At 45.0% G+C, this 27186-nt stretch overlaps 4 protein-coding genes across 7 annotated transcripts; 2 read left to right on the top strand and 2 right to left on the bottom strand.

The window, feature by feature from the left end:
* Window positions 1–226: 226 nt before the first annotated feature.
* On the bottom strand, window positions 227–6381 carry PSME3 (proteasome activator subunit 3). Of its 4 annotated transcripts, none has more exons than XM_020972734.2 (11): window positions 5840–6380; window positions 5061–5093; window positions 4857–4919; window positions 4399–4503; window positions 3624–3672; window positions 3220–3332; window positions 2887–2955; window positions 2472–2539; window positions 2324–2378; window positions 2089–2175; window positions 227–1855 (listed from the first exon to the last, which is right to left on the bottom strand). In XM_020972734.2, exons 1-11 carry the CDS (start codon window positions 5879–5881, stop codon window positions 1775–1777), a joined length of 765 nt encoding a protein of 254 aa, XP_020828393.1. In that variant the 5' UTR covers window positions 5882–6380; the 3' UTR covers window positions 227–1774. The 4 variants fall into 4 exon arrangements, with proteins under 4 accessions (XP_020828393.1, XP_020828392.1, XP_078012181.1 ...); XM_020972733.2 differs by lacking the exon at window positions 5840–6380 and adding an exon at window positions 5233–5800; XM_078156055.1 differs by lacking the exon at window positions 4857–4919 and having other exon boundaries at window positions 5840–6381.
* Window positions 6382–10013: 3632 nt separating this feature from the next.
* BECN1 (beclin 1) lies at window positions 10014–18809 on the top strand. The gene is made up of 12 exons (XM_020972610.2): window positions 10014–10176; window positions 10414–10542; window positions 11051–11118; window positions 12483–12541; window positions 13207–13297; window positions 13430–13566; window positions 13749–13943; window positions 15484–15630; window positions 16017–16166; window positions 16450–16510; window positions 17037–17179; window positions 17966–18809. Exons 2-12 carry the CDS (start codon window positions 10416–10418, stop codon window positions 18132–18134), a joined length of 1347 nt encoding a protein of 448 aa, XP_020828269.1. The 5' UTR covers window positions 10014–10176; window positions 10414–10415; the 3' UTR covers window positions 18135–18809.
* On the bottom strand, window positions 18631–24775 carry CNTD1 (cyclin N-terminal domain containing 1). Its single transcript, XM_020972611.2, has 7 exons — window positions 24457–24775; window positions 23039–23114; window positions 22619–22793; window positions 21858–22020; window positions 21108–21249; window positions 20395–20491; window positions 18631–19549 (listed from the first exon to the last, which is right to left on the bottom strand). Exons 1-7 carry the CDS (start codon window positions 24626–24628, stop codon window positions 19379–19381), a joined length of 996 nt encoding a protein of 331 aa, XP_020828270.1. The 5' UTR covers window positions 24629–24775; the 3' UTR covers window positions 18631–19378.
* Window positions 24776–24856: 81 nt separating this feature from the next.
* Window positions 24857–26731, top strand: COA3 (cytochrome c oxidase assembly factor 3). The gene is made up of 2 exons (XM_020972618.2): window positions 24857–25157; window positions 26198–26731. The coding sequence occupies exons 1-2, from the start codon at window positions 24944–24946 to the stop codon at window positions 26299–26301; spliced, it is 318 nt and encodes a 105-aa protein (XP_020828277.1). The 5' UTR covers window positions 24857–24943; the 3' UTR covers window positions 26302–26731.
* The last annotated feature ends 455 nt before the right edge of the window (window positions 26732–27186 follow it).

Here is a 27186-nt window from a genome sequence, read left to right as displayed (position 1 = left end):
CACCGGTTTTAACATAAGCCAAGACAGACTGTGGGGCCATCAGAGAAAGGGTCCACCTCTCCCCCTAATACTGGAAGACAATGTTAGATCAATCTTTACATCTTTGAAGGGAGAGTAGAGGTTGCTCACCTCATCTGCAGTCAGCCTATATAAGGGGAGGTATGTGTACAGAGACTGGCCTCAATTTTCTGAGGATCGCACTGGGGTCTGTGACTTTAAAAAAAGGTCAAAGTACCTGTATTTTTAATAATTTCTTGACATGGTAAAAGAATTTTACATTACGATCCAGGGGAACTGGGGTAGGATAAGGATTGGGGAAGCTGGGTTAGGGACATCAGAACAATCCAACAAACAAAAAATCAAACAACACCAAGAAACACACGGTGGAGAGGGAGAAGGTAGACTGGGGGCAGGAACAGGGTTTAGGGGAGGCCCAACTAAAACACAGCTGGTTTGTTACTGAATATTATTCATGGGAAGACAATGTCCTGACTCCTTCACTATAACATAATGGGGCAGAGAGTAATGCATCCCAGGTGGAAACCAACAGGAAAGTGAGGAGAGAGAAAAACAGAAGGGAAGATGGAAACACACATAGGGCAAGGGCTGATTGGCTGAAAAAAGCATTCTCTCTGAGGGGTAACAGAGCTGGGGGAGGTCAAAGAACCTGTACTAACGAGTGGAATATATCCAGAAAGTTCTCAAGAGAAAGACAGCAGTTCTTCCATGTTTCTGATCCACCCTGCAGATTTTCACACACAGCACAAGCACACACACATGCACACGTACACATATACACCCTACCCTCCTTGGGAAAAAATATAAATAAAAAAAATATTCCAAAAGGAACAAGCCCAAAAGTAGCATCTGGGTCTAAGGGTCAGAGAACACCACTCTCCCATTTGTAACTGATTTAAGAAGAGCCAAATAGTTGGGGCAACAGTCTTTGTAACAATTCCCAACAAGACTCTGAGAGTCACAGGATGGTAGCTGCCCTCCCTCTCCCCCAGTGATCTGCTCAGGTGGAACGGACTGGGCCTCTCAGCTGAATCCTCCTCCACTTAGTCTGGACACCTGACTCTTGAAGCTAGGATGAACTCCTGAAGAGGATGAAAGATCTGGTAATAGGGTCAGGAATATGTGTGGTGGCAGAGCTACATATGAAAAACCGAAAACCTCACAATAAAGACATAAAAAAAACCCTCTGAAAGGGACAGTAGAAAGTATAATATTTCCCAAGGTCCCAGTGGTAGGGAGATGCAATTCAGGAAATACAACCTCCGCCTCCCTTCTCCCTCCCACTCCCCATCCCATCATCAGGGATTCTCTACGCCCACAGAGAGACAACAGTAGCGCCCCCAACCCCATTCCCTCAAAGAAACACTAGGCTCTTTCACTTCCAACTCCCCCAATGTCTAACCAACTAACTGAAAAGGAGACAAACAGACCAAGAGACCAGAGGTGTCTTGGGGTGGGAAAAAGAGTTCAAGAGAAAGTGCATGTGTGCATGGACACACATATGCAAACGCTCCAGAAATGAGTCTCGACAAGGCAGGTTGGGAATGGGGACTAGGGTAGGAGTTCCTGAGGCCTGAAATAAGAGGTAAACACGTCACAGAACTACATGAGAGCTTCATTAGACTCTAACTAAAAACAGAAGAGAGGTGTGATTACTATTTCCAGCCAGTTTCCCCATCTCGATAGTCATGTAACAAACCAAGGCAATGTCGGTCTTGAGCCAGACTCACAGAGTCCCCTGGCTCTGGCCCTGGCCTCAGTACAGCGTCTCTGCATTGCTGCTTCGGGGCCGCTTGATCTTCTCAATGTTTTTCAGGATCATGTCATGTAAAGTGACCTGAGAGAGAGGTTGGGGAAGGAGGAAGGAAAATCACCCACCTGGCTCTCACCCAGCATAGGCACAGGGACTTCAAACAGTTTCAGGTCAAGAGATGGGATCATTGGATATCAACCACCAACTTCATGCCCCTGAATCCTCAGATGACAAGAATCTAACCCCCCTCCCACTGGAGATGAGTGCTGACAGAAGCCAGGGCAACTGGAGGGTTATATGGGAAAGGGATCACTCACATATTGGTTCCTCAGTTCTGATATGATGAGTCGAAGGCTGATATATTCCTTCTCATCAATCTCTGTCACTGTGCGTCGATAGTCTTCCTGAAGAATGAGAAGGAAGGAAAGAAAAGGGAGAGGGAAAAGAGGAGTGGCTGTTTTTCAGGGTCAGGATGAGGGTCTGCTTATTCAAGACTTTAGTTCCTAATGTCATATTTCCCACCCCCCACCCACCAACAATTTTCTCACTTACCACATGGGGATATTTGGCTATTTTAGAAACCAATTTGGCTCTTGTAATGTAATATCTGGAAGAAGAAAGAAGAGGAAAGAGCAAGTAACAGAAGCAGTCAAAGAAGACCCTATTCCCCAATCCCTGGGACAGCTCCCAATAGTCCTACCTAGAAATCTGGTCCAGATAAGATGCAGCTTCACTCTCCACAGTCCTTAGTTCTGCAACTGTCTCCTCCTGTGAAGGATTAAAGAGTTGATTTGTAAAAGCAAATCCATTTGTACTGACACCCCACTGGACACCAGCCAGGAGAGAACCAAAATAGGCAGAACAAACGGGAAAATGCTTCAACCTCTTCCTCTAGCTATCTCCTCTACCCCCATAAATGACCATGTATGTATGTAGACTTTCACTCAAGGATTTTTATCAAACAATCAAGCAAGTACCTATTTTGCAAAAGTCACATAGGATATAAAGCTAAGACCAAAGATGATAAAGGAAGATGTAGGATAAAGAAGACCAAATTTCTGCTCTCAATGAGATAAGCTCACTGAGAGCTTATCATCAAGTTCTGAAGGCATTACCTGAATGGATACACCAAAGTTATTCCCATCTTCTATCCTGGGGATAAGGAGCTGAACCCACATTTTGACCTGGAAAGAAAACAGAGCAACATGAGAATCAGTGGCCTTTCTGTTGCAGAGCATTACTTATGTGAAAACTACTCTTGTATGGAGAAAGAAAGGAAAAGGGTCACTAAACACAGAGGAATGTTGGGGGGGTGGGGGCGGCAAGAAACTGCCCTTCCACCTCAAAAATAAATACAAAACCACTCTCCTCTTCACATAAGCTATTATAATGCTTTTGCCAATCCATCATCCTTTGCACACCCAACCCCCACTCCATTCTGGCCTTACCGTGTTGCATTTCTCGATCAATAGCCGGATTTCAGGTTTCACCTTTTCAATAATGTCCACCAGCTGCTGGTTGCTTTTTAACATCCCATTAGGCATTACAAACACCTTGGTACCTGGTGGGAAAGGAAACAACTTATTTTGTCTGGAAGAGGAAAAGACATTTCTTTCTCCCCTGCCCCAGGACCTGGTATGCCAATCCACACCCCACCCCACCCCACCCCATGACACTAATGCCAGGTCAGGCCTTCCATTCCTCCATTGAAAAGCAGTTTCTGGGTGTTTCAGAATTCTAATTTCAGGTGCATTCAATTCTAGAAAATTCAATCAGACTAGCTCTCCAGACATCAGATCAACCAAGATAGGCTTACAGAAGAAGCAGGTTTGGGGAAAGGGATGGTGCTCACCCTGGAAGGCCTCCTCACACTCATCCAACTTCCTCTTCTTCAAATTGGGCTAAGGAAATGTAGAGGTTAAGTGTTACTCTCCTCAAAGACATCAATTTTTAAATTACTTTATCCTACCCTTCCCATAGTCCTGAAACCTAAATTGAAAGTCCCCCATTGTTGATTCCATTCAATTCAATAAACTTTATGTGCCTGTGCGCATAGCACAGTGCTAAGACACCCAGGATAAAGACAAAGTAAAAACAAGAAATCCTCTCTTGAGGGATAATCTAATTGAAAAGGCTAGACTCATTAAGCAAATAATAGACAATTTGGTATAAGGATGGGTTGAATTTATTTGGATATTCTTGCTTCAGGTCTGCTAGTTCTACAAACAGCTGATATTTATTTAGTGCTTGCCGTCAGACTTGCAAAGTGCTTTACACACATCAAATTTTTATACACAAAGGTATAAGCCAAAAGGAAGGGTGAGCTTAGACAGCAAGAATTCCTGATCGTTGACAGAGTATGAGATACAAACTGGCAAAAAAATCTTGCCCAAGACCAGATAGCCTATAACCTCTAGATACTGCCAGATCTCACAACAGTTTAAGGAACAAGATATTTAAGAGTCTTCTCATGTTATAAATACAGAAACAAGAGGGATTATGGTAAATTCAAAGATACTGGCTCCTAGTCCCTAAAATAAGTCCTTACACTGGTCCCTTATGCAAACAGAATTCTGGTCTAGGGGCATCTACTGGTCAACAACAGAGAGTAGTAAAGAGAAACTTACACCATCCAATCCATCGTGGCTATTGGTAAGAAGGATGGGATCAGGAACAGGGAGATTCATGTCTGAGTGGATCTGGGTTAAATCATGGATGTTTAAGATAGGCTCCTGGAAAGGGAAAAAAAAAACCCTGTATGTTTTCAAGTTAAATAGAAATGGAAGGATGATTTAAGTGGAAAGATGGGAGGCGGGCTGTCAGATGTGGTCACTGTCAACTAGTCTGCTTAACTTTGTTGTAAGAATGGGCTTGGGAATGGAGGCACAATGACATCTAGAAATTGCCCCAATGTGAAAAGAAAAGGAACAAATAAAACCTTTTTTAAGGTGTAAGGAAAGAGAATGTATGTTATAATCAAACACAAAGCAGACAATTCCAATTTGCTATGGAGTCCAGCATCCTGAGGGAACTGGGGATAAAGGTAGCTACAGAAGGGAAGGGAGGGAAAGGAAGTATCTCTCACCTTCAAAAAACTATCAAGTTCTAATAACTTCTTTGGGAAAAAATTTGCCACCAAGTCTTCTGCCTGAAAGGGACACAGTGAAGTTGACTTACTGCTTGCTGGAGGGCTCTTGACATCCAATCTACATACTCCCCAGGTGACCTCTTTTGGGTATCCCCAAATAAATTAGTCTTCTCTTCCCACCCAACACGCAGCATCACTCACCTCACTTGTGATCCGCTCCCTGAAAGAATCAACCTGCAAAGGGCAAGAACAAACATCAGGACTTCCTCCAAGGCCTCGGAGCAAGGGGGAAGCGATGTGCCCTCATAAGCAAAAAACAAACAAAAACTCCACACATACACACCGAAAAACCGTTCCTGGCGCCTCTGCTCACCTTGTAGTTGTAATGAGAAGATGAGAGACCCCCAGATTCTAAGTATTTTATTTTTTTGAGGATCCATTTCTCCATCTTGGGGCTGGTAGTCACAGAATAGGGGCCAACACTCGTCGGTTTTTCCTCCCTCCCTATGTCAGCTTGCTCCCTCAGGTGGGGGGGGTGTAGAGGAGTTGGGACTAGGGGGCTGTGATCTCACAAACGCATCCCACAACCCTCAGTGACGATGCGACAGCACCCAAACACCTGTGGGATCTTGGAGCTGGGAGGGGAGAGTTGGCGCCGCACCATCAGTAAGGAGAGGGTTGGTTTTCGAAGCGGCTTGCCTAGAGGACTCGACCCAACACGTGTCCGTCACCGCTTCCCCCGAGCCCAGTGCGGGGAGAAGCAGCAGCGGCCCCAGAGTAGTAGCATCCCCAGGGTGAAGCAACGCTCCGCCCGCCTCCAAGACGAGCCTGTGGCCAGCCCGGGCTGGTGGCAGAATGGAGCGGGCCTGGGGCAAGGGGAGGGGCGACGGGCTCAGAGATCCCCCCAGGAGACAAAGGCGGCCGCCGCAGGGCCAAGAACCGGCCCGGCGGGGTCGCGGGGAGGAGGCAGGGGCTGCTACCTTGAGCTTCACTTCCTGATCCACCTTCAGCAGCGAGGCCATGGCCGGGGCGGGCCGCGTCCGCTCCGCTGGGGGGTCCGGGGCGGGGGACCGGAGGACCTGGGCACGGGAGCAGGCTTCGGCTTTCTTCGGGCCTCCGCCGGCCTGTCTGGCTCCCTCGCTTCCTCGCTGCCTCCCGGGCGCCCGCCTGCCTTCTTGCCTGCCTGCCTCCCAGCTCGCTCACTCGCTTGCCCGCCCGGCTTCCGCCGCTTGTACCGGAAGTCGCGTCACAGCCAATCGCCGGAGGGCTCGCGGGCGGCACGCGCCGCCTAACGCGCGGCGCAAGCCTGGGCCGGAGGCCAAGGAGTCGTGGTCTGTCTCGCCACTGGTCTCAGCAGCGGCTCTGGGCAGAGGATTGGAGTCAGGAGCGCCCTAGGCGGCTAACAAGAGCTTGTGCCTTCCCCTTTTGGGCCCCGGGGCATTACGTAGAGAGTGAGAAAGGCCACAGGGACCCCGGCCATCATCAAGCCGTCATCGCATCTCGGGTGGACGCGAGGGTCCAGTGCGCCGTCGCGTGGCGATGACGTCACCACGGCGGGACGGGTCCTGGGCTGTCAGTGGAACCCAGCAGGTGCAGGAAGATCCGGGCGGGGATGGGACAATTCAGGGCCCTGAGATGCTTGCCCAGGTGCCAAACACCTGGTCTGTTCTGAGGAAGTGCACCCGTCTTGTCCTGTTTTTTTTATCTTAATCTGGGAGCCCTCTGAGGACAGCGACTGATTCATCATCAATAGAGGATTCAAAGAGTTAGGTTACAAACGGAACTTAGAGATTACCTCGTCCAACCCTGTCCTTTTACAGATAAGGAAACTAAGGGCCAGAGATGGAAAGTTAGTTGGTCAAGGTTACTTACATAGGTGACAGAGCCAGGTCAAGAAACCATAGCTGAAAACAGAGAACACACCCTGATCTAACAACAGTTTAGGACCATGCACAGTGAAGTCCTGCCCCAATGTCATGGGCTACCCCATCTGCACTTTTGTAACTCTCAGATACACTTCTTATGTAATGTTTATTACAGCTATAGGTATTTGGCTCATATCCCATTTGACTGTAACCTTTAAGAGGTCAAGGGTGTTTTCTAAATTTTATATCTCAAGCATCTGGCAGCACATTGCTTTGTACACAAGAAACCTCTTAGTGTTTTTTGTGCTGTACCCTGTGTCAGAAGAGAATTGTAAAGGGTCTTCACAGTTCCTTGAGTAGTGGGCAGAGAAGTTGCACTGTTACGTGCTACAACCTGTCTCTTCCTTATAGTCCTGGATTTGGAGTAAGGGAAGATGAGTTCAAATTCAGCTGCTGACACCAAGATGTTAGCTTTTACTATTCATGGCAGGATAAAAGGTGTAAAGAATAGCTTTATTTTATAGCATTTTGAAGTTTGAAAAATGCTTCATTGTAGTTGATCCTCAGAACCCCATAAGACGGAGATAATGTTATTATCCTGTTTTGTGAGTGAAGAAACAGGCTTAGAAAAGAGAAGTTAATTGCCCAGGGTTACACAGCTGGATTTGAACCCAGGGTTTTTTTTTTCCAGTTCTTAAGTTCAGTTTTCCATTACACCTCATAAGCTACCCACCCCAAGGTGGTCTTGTCAGTCAGTTAATAAACATTAATAAACTGTTCTAAGCACTAGGGATACAAAAAGAAACAAGACAGTCCCTGCCCTCAAGGAATACACAGTCTAATATGGAAGACAACAAGCAAACAAATATGTACAGACAATCTGAATACAAGAGGAATAGGAAACATTGAGAAAAATTGAGAAAGAAGGCACTAGAATTAAGAAAAGTTGGAAAGGCTCCCTGCAGAAGATAGAATTTTAGTTGGGACTTAAAGGAAGTTGGTAGGCACAGATGAGAAAGGAGTGAATTACAGGCATGGAGGGACAACTAGAGAAAATACCTGAAGCTGAGAGATGGAATGTCTTTTTTGTTGGATGGCAAGGAGGCCAGCATCTCTGGGTAGAAGAGTACATGGCTGGGAGTAAAGGTGTAGGAGGACTTTCATTAATGGCCTCTCATTGGAGGAGACAAAGACTACTGTGCTGCAAAGACTACACTGTGAATCTGTTTTTTCCCCCAGTTAATAGTATTTTATTTTTTCCAATTATACATCAAGATAGTTTTCAACATTCATTTTAATAAAATTTTGAGTTCCAAATTTTTCTCCTCCTTCCCTCCCCTCCCCAAGACAGCAAGCAATCTGATGTAGATTATACATGTATAATCAGAACAAAAGGGGAAAACAACAAGAAAAAAACAAAAGAAGTAAAAATAGTATGCTTCAATCTGCATTCAGACTCCATAGATCTTTCTCTGGCTTTGGATAGCATTTTTCATCATGAGTCTTTTGGAATTGTCTTAGATCATTGTATTGCTGAGAAAAGCTAAGTCTATCATAGTTGATCATCATACAATGTTGCTTTTGCTCTGTGCAATGTTCTCCTGGTTCTGCTCACTTTACTCGGCATCAGTTCATGTAAGTCTTTCCAGGTTTTTCTGAAATCTCCCTGCTTATCATTTCTTATAGAACAATAGTATTCCATTGCATTCATATACCACAACTTGTTCAGCCATTCCCCAATTGATGGGGATCCCCTCAATTTCCAATTCTTTGCCACCACAAAAAGAGGTATTATAAATATTTTTGTATATGTGGGTCCTTTTCCCTTTTTTATGCTCTCTTTGGGATACAGACCTAGTAGTGGTATTGCTGGATCAAAGGGTATGCATAAGTTTGGTTGTCCTTTGGATATAGCTCCAAATTACTCTCCAGAATGGTTGGATCAGTTCACAACTTGTGGATCTGATTTATACTCTACTTACTCTCAGTAACTCAACCTCTTCTGCCAGGGAGTTTCAGATCATATGATCTGAATTGGAATGCAGCTAGGGGGTCATCTAGTCCAATTCATACTTAACAGGAATACCTTTCAATAATCTGGACAAGTAAGTGATCACTCAGATTCAACTTGAACACCTCCAATAAAGAGAGCTTTCTACCTTCCCTAGCAGCCTGTTGCATTTTTCTGGCAAGCACAAATGATGTGGTTTAGAGGTTCAGGGGTGCTGGGACCCCATTATCAAAACACGTGGGTCCTGTCTGAAAGAATTCGACCCAAGCCTTCTTTCAGCCAAAGACAAGGTTTATTAGAACATCCGTCATATTGGGCAGACTCTTAAGGGGTCTGAACATTAGTAAGCTATTGGCTAGATTATAAAAATCTGACCAGTGGCTAGGTTTTAAGAATCACAGCATCTTAATAGAGACAAGATGGACCTTATATACAGAAAGAATGTGGGAGGGATCTAGGAGTGGACAAGTAATTTGGGGTGATGGGAGGAGGGGCCTAAGGAGATCTGGATGGGAGTGGCCAGTAAACTGGGGTAAACAGAACTGCTGGGACCTGGACAATGGAGCCTAGCTAGGATTAAGTGTGGGAAATGGCCAGGGGCCATAGGGAGGTAAAACAATGGAGGGGAGATTGGGTGTAGCCACAGTGAAAGGCCAGTTGTTGGGATTATAGCCTCAGGAGAAAGCCAGAGATTTGACCACGTGGAAAGGTCCAGGGCTTTTCCTTTCTGGGGCCCAGATCCAACCCAATCAGATACTGTTGAAAAGTTAATTTTTATGTTTTTGAGCTTTCTCAGGGTCATGAGTTTAGATCTATCTATAAAGGCCCTCAGAGACCATCCAGGCCAAACCCCTCATTGTACAATTGGTGAAATAGGTCCAGAAAGGCTGAGTTGCCCAAGGTCACACAGGTCATGAATGGCAGAGCCAGGATTCCATCTCATATTCTGTGACAAGTTTTCCATGCTGACTTCAAAAGAGAAACAGTCCTGACACCATAGGAGAGTCTAAAGGAATTCAGTTATTTAGTTTCAGTTAAGGTTGAAGATCCTGAGAAGGGCCAGGGAGTTCAGAAGCTTGCCGTTTCTCCAGTTCCCTACCCTCCCGCTCCTGTTCGTGCCCCTCTTGGGTTGTTCCAGGCGCGGAACTGCAATTCTCAAGTCGGGCTGTAGAGGCCGCTGTCGTGCTCCTCTTACTCCGGGACAGACGAGCCGATGCCTGGGATTGGTGGATGGAGTTAGCTTTCTTAGCGTCCTCTGTCACATCCTTTGGAGGACGGAAGTCCCGCCTAGAGGACCGGGAAGTAGGAGCGGGTTGAGATCGGGGCTGTGGGCGATGGGGGTCGGGGAGACGGGGATCCTAGAGAGAGCTGGACGTGTGAAGGTGCCGCCGCGGTAGGCCCGACTTGGCCCGGCCTGGGCAACGGACTCTGGAACGCAGAGGTGAGGAAGAGGCGGCGGCGGTCGTCCTGGACCAAGGCCCTGACTCCGAGGCGAGGCCGGCCCTGACCCCGCCGTCACCTAGTTCCTGCTTTAGCTCGGCCAAGAGTGGGCTCCCGGGCCCTGGGACTGGAGACCCCCGGGGACCCTGGGGTGGAGGGCTGGAATGAGAATCCTAGGCCAGAGAGGCGCCCCCAGGAGCCCCTGCCCCACGCTGATCGACAACCGGGGTCCCCGCAGGGATGGAGGGGTCGAAGTCATCGAGTAGCACCATGCAGGTGAGCTTCGTGTGCCAGCGCTGCAGCCAGCCCCTGAAACTAGACACGTCCTTCAAGATCCTAGATCAAGTCACCATCCGGGAGCTCACAGGTCAGCTTTTTTCTAGGAATTCCGGCGGCGGAGGGGGTGGGGGGAGAACACACGGGACTAGTAACTGGTCACAAGCTGCAGGACCTCGGACAAGTCATTTTGCCTTTGGGTTTTTGTTTTGTTTTGAGTGAAAAATAAGATGAGGTTAAGATGATTAAGGCGTCTTTCACTTTTAATGTTCTATGAGTTCTAGAATCCCATGGACTTTTTCCAACAAAAAAGGCACCTCTTTTTATTACTCTTCTTTTGTGTTGAGTATAAACCGGAGATAGAGAGTTTCAACAGTGGTAGAGAGAAGGAGTGGAGTGGAGTGAAAGTAATGGAAAGAATTTAAATGACCTAAAGTTGATGCTTGTTTTGAGGACAGGGGCAGGTATGTAAATGGAAACAAAATAGTTCCACCAATTGTAAATGGTATTCTAAAGGAAATGGGGGACGGCTATCTTATATATTCACAGCTGAAGAAGTAGGAAACTTTCACTAACTGGAGTAATTTCTTCTCCCTTAGCTCCACTACTTACCACAGCTCAGACAAAGCCTGGAGAGACCCAGGAGGAAGAAACTAACTCAGGAGAGGTAATAGGGTTTATACTTTTCTCAAAGGTAGGACCCAGCTTGTGAAAACTTTTATTCAGAGCTTCTGCTCAGCAAATAGTGGTCCTTTGAACCTACCCAGAACCCTTTTATGGGAGGCATCCATTAGTGAGAAATATTTTATTTAAGGTATCTGTGAAACATTATCAGAAATGCATCTAAATCCCCTGGTTACAGAGAAGTGGAAGACATAACAATTTGAGGCACCTCAAGTAATGGGATCTGGGGAGGCACTCTTCCATGAAGTGTCAGTAACACTTTAGATAAGATTGTTACTTGAATATTGGTGTTTTCTAACATAATTGGGGAATGACTTTATTAGTATTAGCTTTTAATACAAAAGACAGTAATGTGTGAACAAGTTTTGCTTCTAAACACATGAATTATCTATTTTATGATTTACTGTGTTATTTTTAGTCATAGGCTGGCTTGGTCTTACCAGCGCAATTCTAGGCAAACTTTTCATCCACTATGGTTTCAGCAGTATAGGGAACTGCCACATAAGGAACCCTACCCTCCACCCCCAACCCCTCCCAGTACATGTCAGCGGGTTAAGTGACTTCCTCAGGTCCATGCAACTAGTCTGTCAGAGGCAAGACTTAAAGTCAGGTCTTCTTGTCTTGAAAGCCAGCATTCTACTCTGTTATACTGCCTTATGTCCATAATATACAAACATAAATATCTATCTAGCTGAGACATATTTACTTGTTAGGTAAATTTGCTCCTTTCCTCTGGTAGAAAAAAACAGATAAAGATACCTACCACTTTTGGAATCAGGACATTCAAAGCCAAATAGAATTTTAAAAATTATCTGTTCCATTAGTTTGTACAGTTAATCAAAGGTTGACTATACACATATTCTCCTGCCATACACCAGCCTTTGTCATACTCTGCTAATGCTGGGGAATGTAACCACAAAAACAAACCCAGTTCCTGTCCTCGAAGAATTTATATTCTAATGGGGCTGTCCATACACTTAGGGGAGTGATTGGGGTGGGAGGAGTGGGAGGGAACACTTTGGTCTGGAAAGTTACTGGGATGATGAGAATGGACTGTTGGAGAATAGATCACCCAGTCTAGAAACAGTAACTGAGTTGACTTATAGTTCTTGGTTCCAGAATTGGAAGAGGGTGAGAAAAGAGTATGAGCAGTGGCAATTAGTCTTGCTGAAGCTGTGAAGGATGTGGCCAGAGAGGAAGGAGTAAAGATTAGCATAGTGACTGGAGCTTTCCTGAAATACTGGTCCAGGACCAGCAGTTATATTCAGGACAGCAGGGCTATTGTTTGGCACACAAACTGGTACCATAGTCTACTGGTATCTTAACACTGTCCCCTCTCATTTCCAGGAGCCATTTGCTGAAACTCGGCAGGATGGTGTCTCCCGCAGATACATCCCCCCAGCCAGGTGCCTGTTATGCCTCAGCCCCTATTCCATACTAGAGGCACATAAATTTAGGGTGGCTTTCGCTATGTAAGGTCTTAGGATCAGATGGCAATGGACAATCAGATAGTAATCGCTCCAACAAGGCCATGGTATCCTGTCTCCCTTCCCCCTACAGCCTATTACAGCCGTGGAGTAAATCTAAAAAGGGCTTTCCCTGTGGCAGCTATCAGGGTGGGGAGGGCAGATCAAGTAATGCTTGGGAGTTTTAAGTACTGGGAAAGGTTAATCCAGTTTACTTGAGAGGAGGGAACAGAAAAAGAAATCTGGAAATGGTTATTATCCTTGGATTGATATTAATGAAGTTGGGTTTTTTACAGGGGGTATAATTAGGAAATGCTACTCCTTGGCCACCCTACCTACTGAAATTTCTGTGACATGAGTCTCAGGTTAATGCCACCATGGTTGTTCTCTCCTCAATCCAATAAGACTAGCCTATGCAGTTGCAAGAGAAGAGATCAGAGTGGCTTAGAAGAGACCCTGAGCCAGCAAGAGTTGGGGGAATAGGTTTGGCCCTTAAGAGTTTCTTTGGCTTTGCTACCTAAGAGTCTTGCCACTGGCATTTTAGGAGGTGGAGGGGGAACCTCTCTGCTCCCTCATGTGGCTGGTGGGTGGGGGACTGTCTATAGGATGATGTCCACGGAAAGTGCCAACAGCTTCACTCTGATTGGGGAGGCATCTGATGGAGGTACCATGGAGAATCTCAGCCGAAGACTGAAGGCAAGTCTGCCCACCGAAGGGGTATGGTCTGAGCTGGTGGAGGAGTATGTAGTCACAGTCAGTGTGAGGATGACTCTCACTGACTCCTCACAATGAACTTCATAGATCACTCATTTTTTCTTAATTTCTCAGGTCACTGGAGACCTTTTTGATATCATGTCAGGCCAGACAGATGTGGATCACCCTCTGTGTGAGGAATGTACAGATACCTTGTTGGATCAGCTGGACACCCAGCTCAACATCACAGAAAATGAATGTCAGAACTACAAGTGAGTTCCTATCAGAACCTGAGAAATGAGACTCTAGATCAGAGCCAGGCAACTTATTGCTGGTCCAAAGTGTCATTTGGATGAAGGGATCCCAGATTAATTCTTACATGTTTTCCTTGAGTTTAGTTGCATGACAGTATGAATGACAGGTTCCCTCAGATTAAATATGGTGTCTTCGGCAGACGGTGTTTGGAGATCTTGGAGCAAATGAATGAAGATGATGAGGAAAAGTTGAAGATGGAATTGAAGGAGCTGGCACTTGAGGAAGAGAGGTTGATCCAGGAACTGGAAGATGTAGAAAAGAACCGAAAAATCGTGGCAGAAAATCTTGAGAAAGTCCAGGCAGAGACTGAGCGGCTAGATCAAGAGGAAGCTCAGTAAGTGATTCATCTCTCAGTGCATCCCCTTTTCCTTCAAGGCTAAAGGAGAACAAATGGCTGCAGCCTGAATGTGCCTTGGACAGTTCTCTGAGGCACAGATCAGTGACTGCCCAGGGTTGTACAGGAGCTGGAATTTTGGACACTGGGCTTCCCAACTTCAAGCCAAGCACTCTACTTTGACACTCTGCCTCCTGAGGCACTGAGAATACAGAGACAAAACCCAAACAGGCCCTGCTTCCAGAGCTCAGTTTTTACTAGGAAAATGTCAACATGTCATAAATAAATGCAAGGTCATAAGAAAAGGTTCATTTGGAGTTTGAGCTGAGCCTTGAAGGAGGCTGATGAGGGATGGGGTTTAGCCTATGCAAAGGAACAGAATCAGGAAATGGAATTCTAAGTTCAAGAAATAGCTAATAGACTTGTTTGGCTGGAACATAGAGAACAAGAAAGGGATGATATATGTCGGGTTAGATTGGTTGGAGCCAGATTGTGAAGGGCTTTAAATGTCAGGAATAGAAACTTGCATTTTATCTTAGAGCCATTAGGGAACCACTGAATATTTAAACTCATTGGGCCTCAGTTTCATTATCTGTATATAATGGTGGTGGACAGTCTCATTTTATCCTCACGACAACTTTAAGGTATGCAAATATCATTATCCCTATTTTCCAGATGAGAAAACTGAAAGTTAGGGAGTAAAATTACTTACCTGTGTTGACTTTGCTAGTAAGTGGCAGATGAGGACTCAAACCAAGTCTTTTGACTTCAAATCCAGTACTTTCACTGTTTCTCAATAGCTGCTTTCTAAGATCTCTAAAAGTCCCTTCCTGGCTTACAGTTTTGTGATTCCATGACATTGCCTACTCTTAGCTCCCTACAAGCTGAAAGACCAAAAATCTGATGGGGAAAATACTATATGTACCCTTTTGGCACTTATAGTTTAATTGGGGATATGTATAAAATTCAGTAACGAATTTTTAAACTCTACCATTAAGTGTGGGCTAGGCACTGGAAATACAGAAACAAAAAACAAATCCTTGCCCTTAAGGAATTTACTTTGTGTTCCATCTGAGAATGCATACAGGGTGTCTAGGTGTCCGAAAAATCAGAAGGTAGAAAATGAGCAAAGCTTTGAAGGAACCTAGGGATTTTATAGAGCACCAAATTCATATTAGTATAGTGCAAATAAGTGCTCAGAGGGACAAGTCAAATGAGCCAACCCAAGTAGTATATATGTCCTATATAATTTTAAAGGAAATCTCTCACAGTTCTCCTTATGAAAAAAGTTTAAATAATGTTTTGTCCTTTTTGAAGGACATGCCCCACCACAAACAGATGGAATTTGACATTCTTTTCCTTTCCTTACTTGGAAAAAAGAATGGGGCACAATGTCATTCCCTATTTGGCACTCTACACCAAATTCAGAGGGCCCCAAAAGCATCAGAGCCAAAACAGTTCATTGGTTAGAATGATATAAGATTGATAATCTTGGTCACAAAAGTGACCAGCTCTTACTGTTTACCTTAATTACTCACAGATACCAGAGGGAATATAGTGAATTTAAACGACAACAGCTGGAGCTAGATGATGAGCTAAAGAGTGTGGATAACCAGATGCGTTATGCCCAGATCCAACTGGACAAGCTGAAGAAAACAAATGTTTTTAATGCAACATTCCACATCTGGTAATATGGACTTTGGGATGGGAGGAGAGAGGGTGGGGAACAATACACATCTGGATTTTAGCTACTGACCACCAAAGAACCTCTCCCCCACAAAACAGGGACTGTGTTGTGCTCATTATGACATGTTTCTTTTAGTTCAGTGTTAAGAATGGGGTAGGTATGAATTCACCTCATGATTCTAGAGCACAAAATTATCCAACACTAAAGGGAAAAAGAGAACTATTAGGCCAAGCCTTCTAGTCACATAAAGACCTATTTGTCTTGTCACAGGGTACTGATTCTTTCCCCCCTCTCACCTCAATATTTCCCCAAGGCTATGGCAAAGACCCATTAGGGTCACAAAGTTCTTGTTTTTCCCTTTCTTTCTTTCCTGCTTTCCTTCACAGGCACAGTGGACAGTTTGGCACAATTAATAACTTTAGGCTGGGGCGGCTCCCTAGTGTCCCAGTGGAGTGGAATGAGATCAACGCTGCATGGGGGCAGACGGTATTGCTGCTCCATGCCTTAGCCAATAAAATGGGCCTGAAATTTCAGAGGTAGGAGGATCAACCTTTTTTTTGTTGTTGTTCTGCTCCTTCTTGACTCTCCATTAGATTGGCAGCACATTTTCAGTAACACTCTGCTCTGTTCAGTAGATTAAGATTTTCCTGTGGGTGAGGACTATACTTCATTCCTAGACATTTTCACTCTGTAAAGAGTTTTGTCCAAAGAGAGAAGGGGCTATTGAATCCATGGATAACTGATAAACTACATGACCATCTTTATTAGAAAATAGTGTCTTCTTGAATAGCCCCATTATCCATACTTCTTTTTTTAAAGGTATCGCCTTGTTCCTTACGGAAATCACTCGTATCTGGAGTCTCTCACAGACAAATCCAAGGTACTCTGGGCATCTCCAGTTCAACTGCATTATAGAATAATCCTGATAATTATTCTAACAAGACAGCTGAATTTAGTTCTAGTATTGCACTTCAGCTTCTGTCCCAGCCTCAGATGGTCTCTAAAATGTGAATATCTAAGATGCAATTAAAATCCACCCCCCTTGGAACTACAGGGAAGACTTGAAACATTTTTCAAAATCTGCTAGAAAACTCTGAATGAGAGGTCCTAAGGTTTTATCTAGTTGGAATGTATAGGTGGATGGCTGGGGAGGGTTGTGTAAATTGGCCTGAAGAAGGAATCTGTGAGGTAGATCTTTCTCATTCCTATTTTCTAAATGGAGAAACCAGACCCAGAGAAGCTAGGCCGTGTGCAAAGTAACATAGCTACTCCATGACAAGGCAAAAGAGGACCACCAGGATTTTTAGTGGGATTCAAATAGAGCATGGGTTGAAGAATCAGCAGGCCTCAGGCCATTCAGGATACTTTGGTGCCGTGTGTGCTACTGTGCCTCTCTTCTTGAGCAGGAGCTACCATTATACTGTTCTGGAGGTTTGCGGTTTTTCTGGGACAACAAGTTCGATCATGCAATGGTGGCTTTCCTGGATTGTGTGCAGCAGTTCAAAGAAGAGGTGGAGAAGGGCGAGACACGCTTCTGTCTGCCTTACAGGTTAGTGTACTTCCAGCTTAGCATGAGGCTGCAGTGACACCAAACTGACCAGACTTGGGAAGGGTTCATAGTCCAGGTGGTCAGAATAGTGTCAAGTACTTTTAAGGACTAAGAAGAGCAGGAAATTGGTTCTAGATCTTGTAGCTTTGATGGTCAGGGACTTGAGTATTGCTCTCCCTGAATCTTTTGCTCAGGTCCCTTGATCCTATGAATGGAGTAGGATGTGGTCCCCAGTCCCCGGAGAGAAAGAGAATGTTATACTAGATGAGTTTGGGGATTATCTTGGCACGGAGCTCTGGCTTCTCTAGTTTCAAGGGGGTTTTTCCACAAGCTCCTGGAAATAAGCATTTTGGTCAGATGTTGGCACCACCCTTAGTTAACAGGCAGGAGATTTATTCCATCAGTGGAATAGAGCTGCCTTTCCTGGCCACAAAGACAAATAATTTCCTTTCCTTTCTTACTTTTCTTCTCCATGAATGCAAGGATGCTTTAGAGATCAGTGAGGGACACTCTAACCCTCACTCCCCACTGCAACCTACTCCCTGTTCCCCTCCTTTAATTTGCTTCCACGTTCTGTCTCTGCACTCAGCAGTGACAATGGGGTGCTTGTGACAGCCAGCATTATTTTTGGCTTTCGAGCAAATCCAAAGTACACCACCCTTCCCTGACAAGAGTGCTTTAATGGAGAAAATGACGTGAATGGTCCCATGATCATGGCCCTGCCTGTTTGCCTGAGCTGACTTGAATTCTCAGTTACTGATGAGTTCTGATGTGTCTCTGCTGCAGGATGGATGTGGAGAAAGGTAAGATTGAAGACACAGGAGGCAGTGGCGGCTCCTATTCCATCAAAACCCAGTTCAACTCTGAGGAGCAGTGGACAAAGGCACTCAAGTTTATGTTGACAAATCTGAAATGGGGTCTTGCTTGGGTCTCCTCACAATTTTATAACAAATGACTTTTCTTATTTTCTCCATGAGGGTGAGGGAGTCTTCTGCCCTAATGGCTTTAGAATATGTTTTGTTGGCAGAAATGTTATAAATTAAGTTCATTTAATATTAAACAATACAACATGTTTACAGTACCAAAAAGGAAAACCCACAAAGCCACTTTATTTTAAAAGAATAACATTCTATTGTGAGTAGTGTCCAGAGCAGTAACAAAACATGTATAATTCTCCACCAGCCCATTTCACAACTTCATACTCCTTGAAAACAGGAAATAAGGTTGCTTTTATAAAAAGTCTGAGATAAAAGTAGTTATCAGTGGATTTTATCTCTCCTAATTTTATGCATATTCAACATGGTTTTTTTTTTATATAAACACCTCTCTATTAAGAGAAGTGTATATGTGTGTAACATCAAGTAACATGGAAAAATGTCAACCTTTGCCTGGAGGCCACATAATGTGATCAGAAGCTTGAAATTTAACACTTTTCTTTCTCAAGTCTAGTGCTTATTGCCTATCTGCTCTGTGCCAACAGACACATGGCAGAAAAAAGAGACATGAACAGACTTTAATACCGTTTGGAGCATTATGAAGATAATTCTTCGCAATAAAGATTTGCTGCAGTCTGTTACTTTGCAGAGGTGCACTGGTTGTAAAACAATAAAAAAAACCCTTCTATAATAAAGTACTTTGTATTCTGGAAAAAGCAAACTCATGTAACTATGTTAGAAAGGTTGGGGTGTGTGATTTAAAGTATTTATTTAAAGTAGACTAAAAATAGCCAGTTCTGGAAGAGCCGGTGTTTGCTCATTTCAAAGGAGTGGGCAAAGGCCCTATCCTTGGATGAGAATGCACTTGGACTGGGGCATTTGGGACAAAAGAAATGTTATGCCAGGTCAAAGTCACCTGGATTTTTGGTCCTCTTTTCTTCTTACTCTTATTGTCTGTTTTATTTATTTAATTAAACCCCACATTTAAAGAGGAAATTGTGCCTATACTGTAAAACCAAACATTCCAGCCTAGCATTTCTCCCCCTTTTATTTTTATGGAGGCTGCAAAGAATAAAATATATCCACCTAAACCCTTTCTCTGAAGAGCAGCAAACAGAAAATGGTAATATAAAATCAAACTTGAAAGACATGAGATACTTCGGACTTTTTTCTATACTAGGTTATGCAAGATTAAACAGATTGGAGGGGTGGGGGTGGAGAAGGGTCATGACCTGGAGTCTGATGATAATCTGGAAACTCAGGTTTATATGTTGCAGGTGGCAGCAGCCCTCAATGGTCTGGCTGCCAGGTGGTGCAGACCAGGTTGCTGTCGAACTGGGGTGCTGGCTCCTACCCCATGAGTCAGGATTGCATATGAAAACTCAGCAATGCTCTCAGTGGCGATACTGGTAATGCTGTGTAAGTGTTCCACAACCTTCATGGAGAGAGATACAAGCAGCTAGTTTTCTAAATCTTGACCGATTTATTACACAAACATATACATTTTTCTAGATAGCCTCTGGGGTCAAATGTTAACTATATCTTCCTATTCCTCTGAATTTAACTGGAAGATTGGATCCAAATTAAAATGTTTACCAGAGCTAAACTGTATGAGAATAGCTCTTAACACTTAGCACTGCAACCTAGTGTGCAATTGACTTTTACTTAAGGAGATTTTAGGAAATATGAGGGACATGTTGCCTACATGAAATTCTCTCCATTTTAGAGGTAGACTCCCAGATGATAGTTGGCCTAATTAGGGAACATACCTTTTTTTTTTAAATTAGTTTATTTTAATTTATGAACAATCACTTCCATAAGCTTTTGAGTTTTAAATTCTTCTCCCCCCTCCTTGCTTCCCTCCCCAAGACAGCACGAAGTCTGATCTAGGTTATACATATACATTCCTATTAAACACGTTCACATAGTCATGTTGTAAGGAAGAATTGGAACCAATAAGAGGAAGCACAGGAAAGAGAAAACAGAAGAAAAAAAAGAGCAAATAGTATGCTTCCATCTGCATTCAAACTCCATAGTTATTTCTTTGGATGTGATCTGGGAACACACCTTTTCAAAGCATTTTCAATTTTGCTTTGTTAAAAAGCTGAAAATGCTTTAATCAGCAACCTTACCCCAGTTTATCTTGGCTCACTGATCTCTCTCTTGCTAGACTTTGGTACTTGTTTCTGGTGAAGGTAAATCTGCCCTTTCCTTTTAATTGACTGGGGAATGCTTTTTATTAAATGAATCTTGATAATGATGCCACTTAGCAGTACATACCTGGCCCCACCACTCTTGATTTTGGATGAAAGCACTGGCTGCAATGATCCCAACTGCCAAAAGCATAAAGTCTTCTTTCACGGATACAAATTTTCTCCTGAGCAATTAAAATCACAGTTCAGTTTTATAACTAAGGTGAGAATTTTGCTTGCCTAAGTTCTTGGGTCATGGAAATTTGTTATTTGATTACTTTCATATGAAAAGAAATGATAGAACCATAGGTAGCTCCCTCCCAACTAAAAAAACAGGATAAAGCATGAGCCTCATTCATGTGTATTCGATTTACTGGTCTTTTGTATTCCCATCTGTTATCCTAACAACATAATTGTGGGGCTTTCTCTCATCTGCCTTTACAGTAATCAGGCAGTTTTGTCAAAGCTGCAGCCTTATGACTGGCTTGTTTTGTCTGTTTCTTGTTTCTGAAAACAGTCCAAGTATCCCCACGTATAATCAAGAATCAATAATAAGAGATGTTAATTACTTGAATTCATTTAAATATTTTAAAATCTTAAGTCTTTTGGGTTTTGGTTGGGTTGAACTTGCCACATCAGAACAGTAAGTTGCAAGTTCATAAATTACATGTTTATGGGATGAATCCTCTACAGTTATGTCTGTACCAAAGTGAGGGGACAAATTAGTAGGTCTGATCTACTCCTCAGGTCCTTGTCAGAACACTGCCGCCAGTATTTACAAATCTATAGGAGGTGCCTTACCCCTGCTCCATGGGTGTACAGTTCTCAATTGATGCCCTCAGCAGGCTTTCATAGATGGGACCATGCAGGAGATACACCATATCAAGTAATGTCAGGCAGGTTCCATGTAGCCGTTTGACTGAGACCAAACAGCCATTATACCCTGGATGGGGCATGGAGAGGGGTGAAGTCTAATAAGTCAGGGTAGTTCGTTTAAAAGAAGGTCATGTCACATTACATGGGCCACTTTCTGCACATGACAATGGAATGTACCTAATAGGCTAACATTGTTCTTGGTAACTATGTTCTGCTGTAGGGTTGCTCAGTGGATTGGCTGTCTTATTAGGTCATGGTCAATTTCAAAGGTAAAATTGTGGAAGAGAAAACAAAAATGCAGACTATATGAATACCAAAAAAATAACCATGGAAGCCTTATTTCTTTGCACCCCTCCCACCCTTTGCCTTTAAAGAGAACATTCTGAGGAGGTGCCTACTGATTGGAAGCAGAAGCTGGCTATGAGGACTTCTCTTATGTCCTTCCAAAAGATAGAATGCCTTCTCCAAAGCTACCCAAGGACACCCCTCTCTCCAGTCTGCCAAACCACTAGACAGAGCACTTCAGACTACTGCTGCTATTCTCTCCCTCTTTGTTAGGTTGCCCAGAGCCCCGGGGCACATTAATTGCCTCTAGTAGAAGAGTCTCAAGCTACACTTGGCCTTTAATAGCTACTTGCTTGCCTAATTTCCACTGAGATCTTTTGAATGAGATACCTAAAACTTCTAGGAGCATCTCCACATATGCCAGAGGAGTAGGTAGATTGATTTGGAAGTTTAAAGACTTCAGAATGGCAAGTTCTGACTCCAGTAGTTCTTCTTTAGTATAAAGGTACCCTAGGGCCTGGAGGAAATTCAGGACTGTAACATTGCTGACTATCTGAATAAAGAAAAGAAGGGGAGGGGACAGAGAAGAGTAGTCTCTATTTAATAAGTTGGGATTTTTGTCACAAACGTTGGGGGAGGGAGGAGTGAAACAAGTATAAGACAGATTTAGAGCTGGAAAACCTCATTTTACAGATGAGGAAATAGACTCAGAGTTTAGAGGTAGCAACAAAGTGGAATTTGAACTCCGATCCTGCAATCCCAAATCCAGTACCCAAGGATATTTTCCCTTTTATAAATCTCACCCTTAATGATGATTAAAGTATGTTGACTATTCATGTACCTTATGCAAACTGTCCTTGAGTCCAAAGGGGAGGAAAGGTGACCTGTATACAAGATGGCACTAATCCAGCTATTGTGCTTTGAGAACAAGAGTGCAGGTTATAACAGCTGTGTGTGTTTAGTAGGGGTGCTAAGGAAGCATAATTGCACTCTGTAGTTTCCACTTGAGTAAAACCACCCAGCCCAGGAGTAGGTCTCTCAGAGCTGCACTGTGGACAACCTATTTTATTCATAACATCTAGCTGTCCACAAAAGGCCAGATTTTAGAGCATAGCACTGTGAAGGTGGAAGGAACAGCACCAACTCCTTACTTTGTAGTGGAAGGAAAGTTTGCTTGCCAGCTGAACACATGACACAAGTCGAAGTACAAACGTACTGCAGAGCTCTTCTTTCCGGGCCCTCCAGCTCCACAGCTCTGCTTTCTCACTCTCTCTCAGCACAGGTGCTGCTTGGCTGCAGATGCTTTCTGCTTGCTTAACCATGAACCTGGGGGGGGGGGGTTACGAGTAAACAATCTGGACTTCCACACATTCCAGAGGGAGCATTTGTTCTTCAAACGTTGCTACACTTTAGCCTCTCCAATATCAATTTAAGACTTGGTTACACTTGCAAGTAAGGATATCAAGTGCAATGCCAAGGTAAGAGGTGACTGGTACCATTTCAACAGGAGTGAACACATTAGTTTATCTGAGAGCTACCTATCTGCAAAGGCCTCATGCCCAAGACTTTACCTTTCTAGGATTTCTACTGCCTGGTAGCTCACAGATTTTTCCAAGCACCATTGTTCAGACAGGAGAAAAACAAACTCTGCCAAAATAGAAAAGAAAAGCCTGAATCACAAGACGAAACCCTAACCACTCTGAACTCTTGGTGTTGTGTAAAAACCATGATTTGACCCATGAAAGAGGGTCAGGAGGTGAGGAAGATGAGAGTAGAATAACTAAAACAGAGCCTAATTTCTTTTGCTGCCAACATGATCAGAGGCAAAAAGAGAAGTCTGATTGAGTGCCAAGAACAGTGGCTTACCAAGCTTACTCCCGAAGGGTTCAGCAGATAAGAGCTCTTGCCTGGTACCAAAACACATTACCCCCCTTTTCCTGCTCCCTAACTACCTGCTCATGTTCCTGACTACAGGGAGATTCTTGAATAGATGAAAAATCCTAATTCCTATAAAGTTTAATATGAAACATAAAAACAACTTCCTGGAACTTGAATCTTGTTGATGACACTGTCCAGCTTGGCAACCTTCCCCTGGAGATTTCCTATGCACAGCTTAATACCACCATGCACCTTAAAGTGACTGTAATTCCTCTTGTCTGTTAAATGGGACTATGGTGACTTTAATTCCTCCCCACCCCACCTCTTTTTTTTTTTGGTAGGGTATAGGCAGGTTTTGAAAACATCACTACGAAGGTGGGTAGGACAAGCCCTAACTGCCTCTAATATTTCCCCTTGAAAGAATAGTCCCAGTTGGAATTGTTTGGCTTGCAATTCCATAATAGGGTGGGAACCAGGGTAAATCTCAGTTCTCAGCAGAAGAGCTTTCCAAGACCCCTGGGTTTTACATAAAACACCATCAGCAGGACACTGCAGATGGTCAGATATGTGGAGAGAACTGTACAGGCAGCCAAATACCTCTCTTCACAGAAACTTAAGTCTCTGTCAGCTATGTGCTGCGGTGGATCCAAGACAGGCCCACAACTCTCTTGATGTTGCATATAAACACACCTGTGTAAAATATCCTCGCAGGCGCACAGAAAGCGCTACCCCCACCCCCCCCACACACACAACTCTACTGACAAAGTGGAAACTAAGTTAATTCATTTTTGCCGGTATCTCCCATGCTTAGCACAGTGCCTGGCATATGGTACACCCTAAATAAATGCATCTTGACTTGACTGGACCTTGGAAATTTAGACATGAGATAACTTAGGCCAAAATAAAATGCTAGAGTTATTTCTTGTTTGTTTGGGGCCTGAATGATCCGGGCAATGGCTTCAGTTTCCCATTGATTTACTAGGGGGCTGGGGTGGGGAGGGAGAGAAGAAGGGAGATGAACTCCGTGTGGGCGAGGATACTGGAGAGGTGGGGGCTTTAGGTGCCCCTGGTGCAGAACAGACCCTATGCCCCCCAAGTCCTGGGCCCACACCCACGATCCGGGTCTCCCTGAAGCTGCCAGCCTGTCCCCGGGCTTCCCGCACCGCCCTCTCATTCTCCTGGGCCAGGTGGAGCAGGGTGTCTTCGATCGTCTGCGTGTCCACAGCGCCAAACTTAAAGTCGCTGAGGGCGGCCGACCCCCTGGGCCCTACGGCCCCGGCCATGGTCAGCTGCCCCTCCGACCCTCTCGACGACGCAAAAACTTCACGGGCTTTCAGAAACTTCGCAGCCTTTGCGCAGCCTCCTGCTCCCAACGGTTTTTCTAGGTCTCAGCCGCTGAGCTCGCGTCCGCTGAGCTTGCGTGCGCCGAGGAAGCTTCGGCCAATCAGAGGGCGCTCCCAGGACACTCCGCCCCCTTCCGAAGGAAAGGCCAGTCAGACTACAAGTACCAGAATCCTCAGCAGCGGCGAGGACCAAGAGGCGTCCTTCCTGGCGTGCGCCGGGGTTCTGACCCGGTCTTGAGTAGGCCAAGGAGTGAGATGGCTGATACCAGTGCTGGCGGAGTGGCGGGATCCGAGGCCGGGAAGGCCCCGGTAGCGCAGCGCATTGATCCGGCGCGAGAGAAACTGAGCCCGGCCCAGCTGAGTTTCATGCGGCAGGTGGAGCTCTCCCAGTGGCAGAAAACGCTTCCGCAGCGACGGGGCCGGAACATCCTGACCGGCCTGAGCATCGGGGCCCTGGTGTTGGCCATTTGTATCCGTGGGTCACGGAGGCTGGGGGAGGGGGGGAGGGCGGGGGAGAAACGAGGCCGGGGGAGGGGAAGGAGGCGGAGGGAGAGGAAAGTAGAAAGGGTTGGGGAGGCTGGAGGTCCTGGAAGTTCCGGGCAGCCAGCGACTTACCCAAGGTCACAACGCAAGGCAGTAACATAGCCGCGTTGCATAATAGTAATTAGCAGTTGTTACTTAATAATAGCACTAGCTAACATGTATATAGTGCCGCCTATATGCCACGCACTGTGCTAAGAACTTTTTACGTATTTTATGTCATTTGATCCTTACGAGAGGTAGGTGCTGTTTATCCCCATTTTACAGATGAGGAAACTGAGGCAAACTTTTTTTTTGAGGGTGTATTTGAATTCCTGGTCTCCTGGAGACCTCCAGGTCCACGTGACTCCACACCCTGATGCCTTGTGCTGTATCCACTGAGCCAGGTAGGGGTTTCATAGAACCCATATTCTTTAGCCCCCAGATGTCAGCGAATACATAGCTGCAGGCACTGGACCTTTGGTTTCAACCGTTTAGGGAACTCTCTACCAATACAGGTCTGCACCTTTGCAGCTTAGAGCTTTAGAGCCCTCAGAGAGGCTGTGACATGCAGACGCAAGACTTGAACCCAAATATTCTCGGCTTGGAGGCTGGCTTGCTATCCATTATGCAGTACTGCCTCTCAGCACACTGCTTTTATTGTCCTTATTGAGCCTGTGTGTGTGTCCATTGCCGGGCTTGAACCCAGCTCTTCCTGAATTAGAGGCCACTCTTCGCTACTGCCCCAGTGGAGAATAACCGGAAAAGGGCTATGGGGCAGGGGTGGCAGGTAGAGAGCAGAAGCATCGAATATGTACTGTTATTGGGAGCTGTTGTGGGGGGCTGGACAGCTGAGGTGTGGGAACCCCATGAAGGAGGCACAAAAGCATAGACTACTGGGAGGGGGGTTTGGGACAAGCTGGAGGAAAGAAAGTTAGGGAGGGGCATGCTTTGATTTCCTCGTGGTTTTCCTGAGCCCATGACCCCCAGATGGCTATACATTCTACTCAGTGTCCCAGGAGCGGTTCCTAGATGATTTGGAAGACAAGGCAAAAGCTGCTAGAGTGAAAGCTGCTGGCACCAACAGCCCCTAGACCCCAAGTTGGTACTCAGACTCTCTCCACACTGGACGGAACTTCTTCTGTACTTCCCCTCCCCTCCAAGAAAAAGGCTCCTACTGGGATAAACCTCACCTTGGGATGTTGTTTGGTTATGGAGTCCCACCTTACTTTGGTAATTGTGTATCCAGCCAGTTTGATGGGAACACCTATTTCTTCTCCCTCTCCCTACCCCCCCCAAAAGAAATTGAGCCTTTGTCACAGTAGAGAGGAGGCATAACTATGTCACCCTCAGCTTTTTCAGTAGCACCTTATTCATGTCTTCATACTGCTTCCTACTGTAGAGATTTAAAACCATTGTGGGGGGGCAAGTATGGCACCACTATTCTTTGTTGAAATCTGATGTGGCCGTGATGGTAGTCAAGTTGAGGGCTGATTCACAATAAAGTGAATCAGCTGTTCTAGAGCTATGTGAATCTATTTGGGGCAGGGGTGGTTGTGGAAAACTCTGCCAGCTATGGCAATTGTGTTACCCTAAGGAAATGTGAATGTTTAACCAGAATGGCTTTTCCTGCGATCTTTCCACCTGATTAGCAGGTAAGGATCATGGCAGTCATTGGGCTGTGTGAGGCTAAGCCATCCTTCATGCATAAACACACTCATGCTCTCATCTCCAGTTTCCCTCCATTGCCTGGGGCCCTCACAATAGCCTTTACCCACCCCTGGATAGAGGGGTGAATGGGGGTCATCCAGCCCTCATGCTTTCAGAGCTTGCCTGTGCAAGCCTAGGGTGGGGTCTGGAGGAGAGGTTAGATTGGTGGAGTTGATCATTGACCTTGAAATTAAGCTACTCATGGCATGATGCCAGGAGTCTGAGTGTCCTCCACCCCTGCTTCCCGTTGTGAGAGATCTTTTCATCTC

The sequence above is a fragment of the Phascolarctos cinereus genome, unplaced genomic scaffold (genome assembly GCF_003287225.1).
Source record: "Phascolarctos cinereus isolate Bilbo 61053 unplaced genomic scaffold, phaCin_HiC Scaffold_5;HRSCAF=322, whole genome shotgun sequence".
In the NCBI taxonomy this organism is placed as follows: domain Eukaryota; kingdom Metazoa; phylum Chordata; class Mammalia; order Diprotodontia; family Phascolarctidae; genus Phascolarctos; species Phascolarctos cinereus.
Note: the sequence above shows the minus strand (reverse complement) of the source record. Positions and strands in the feature narration are given on the sequence as shown.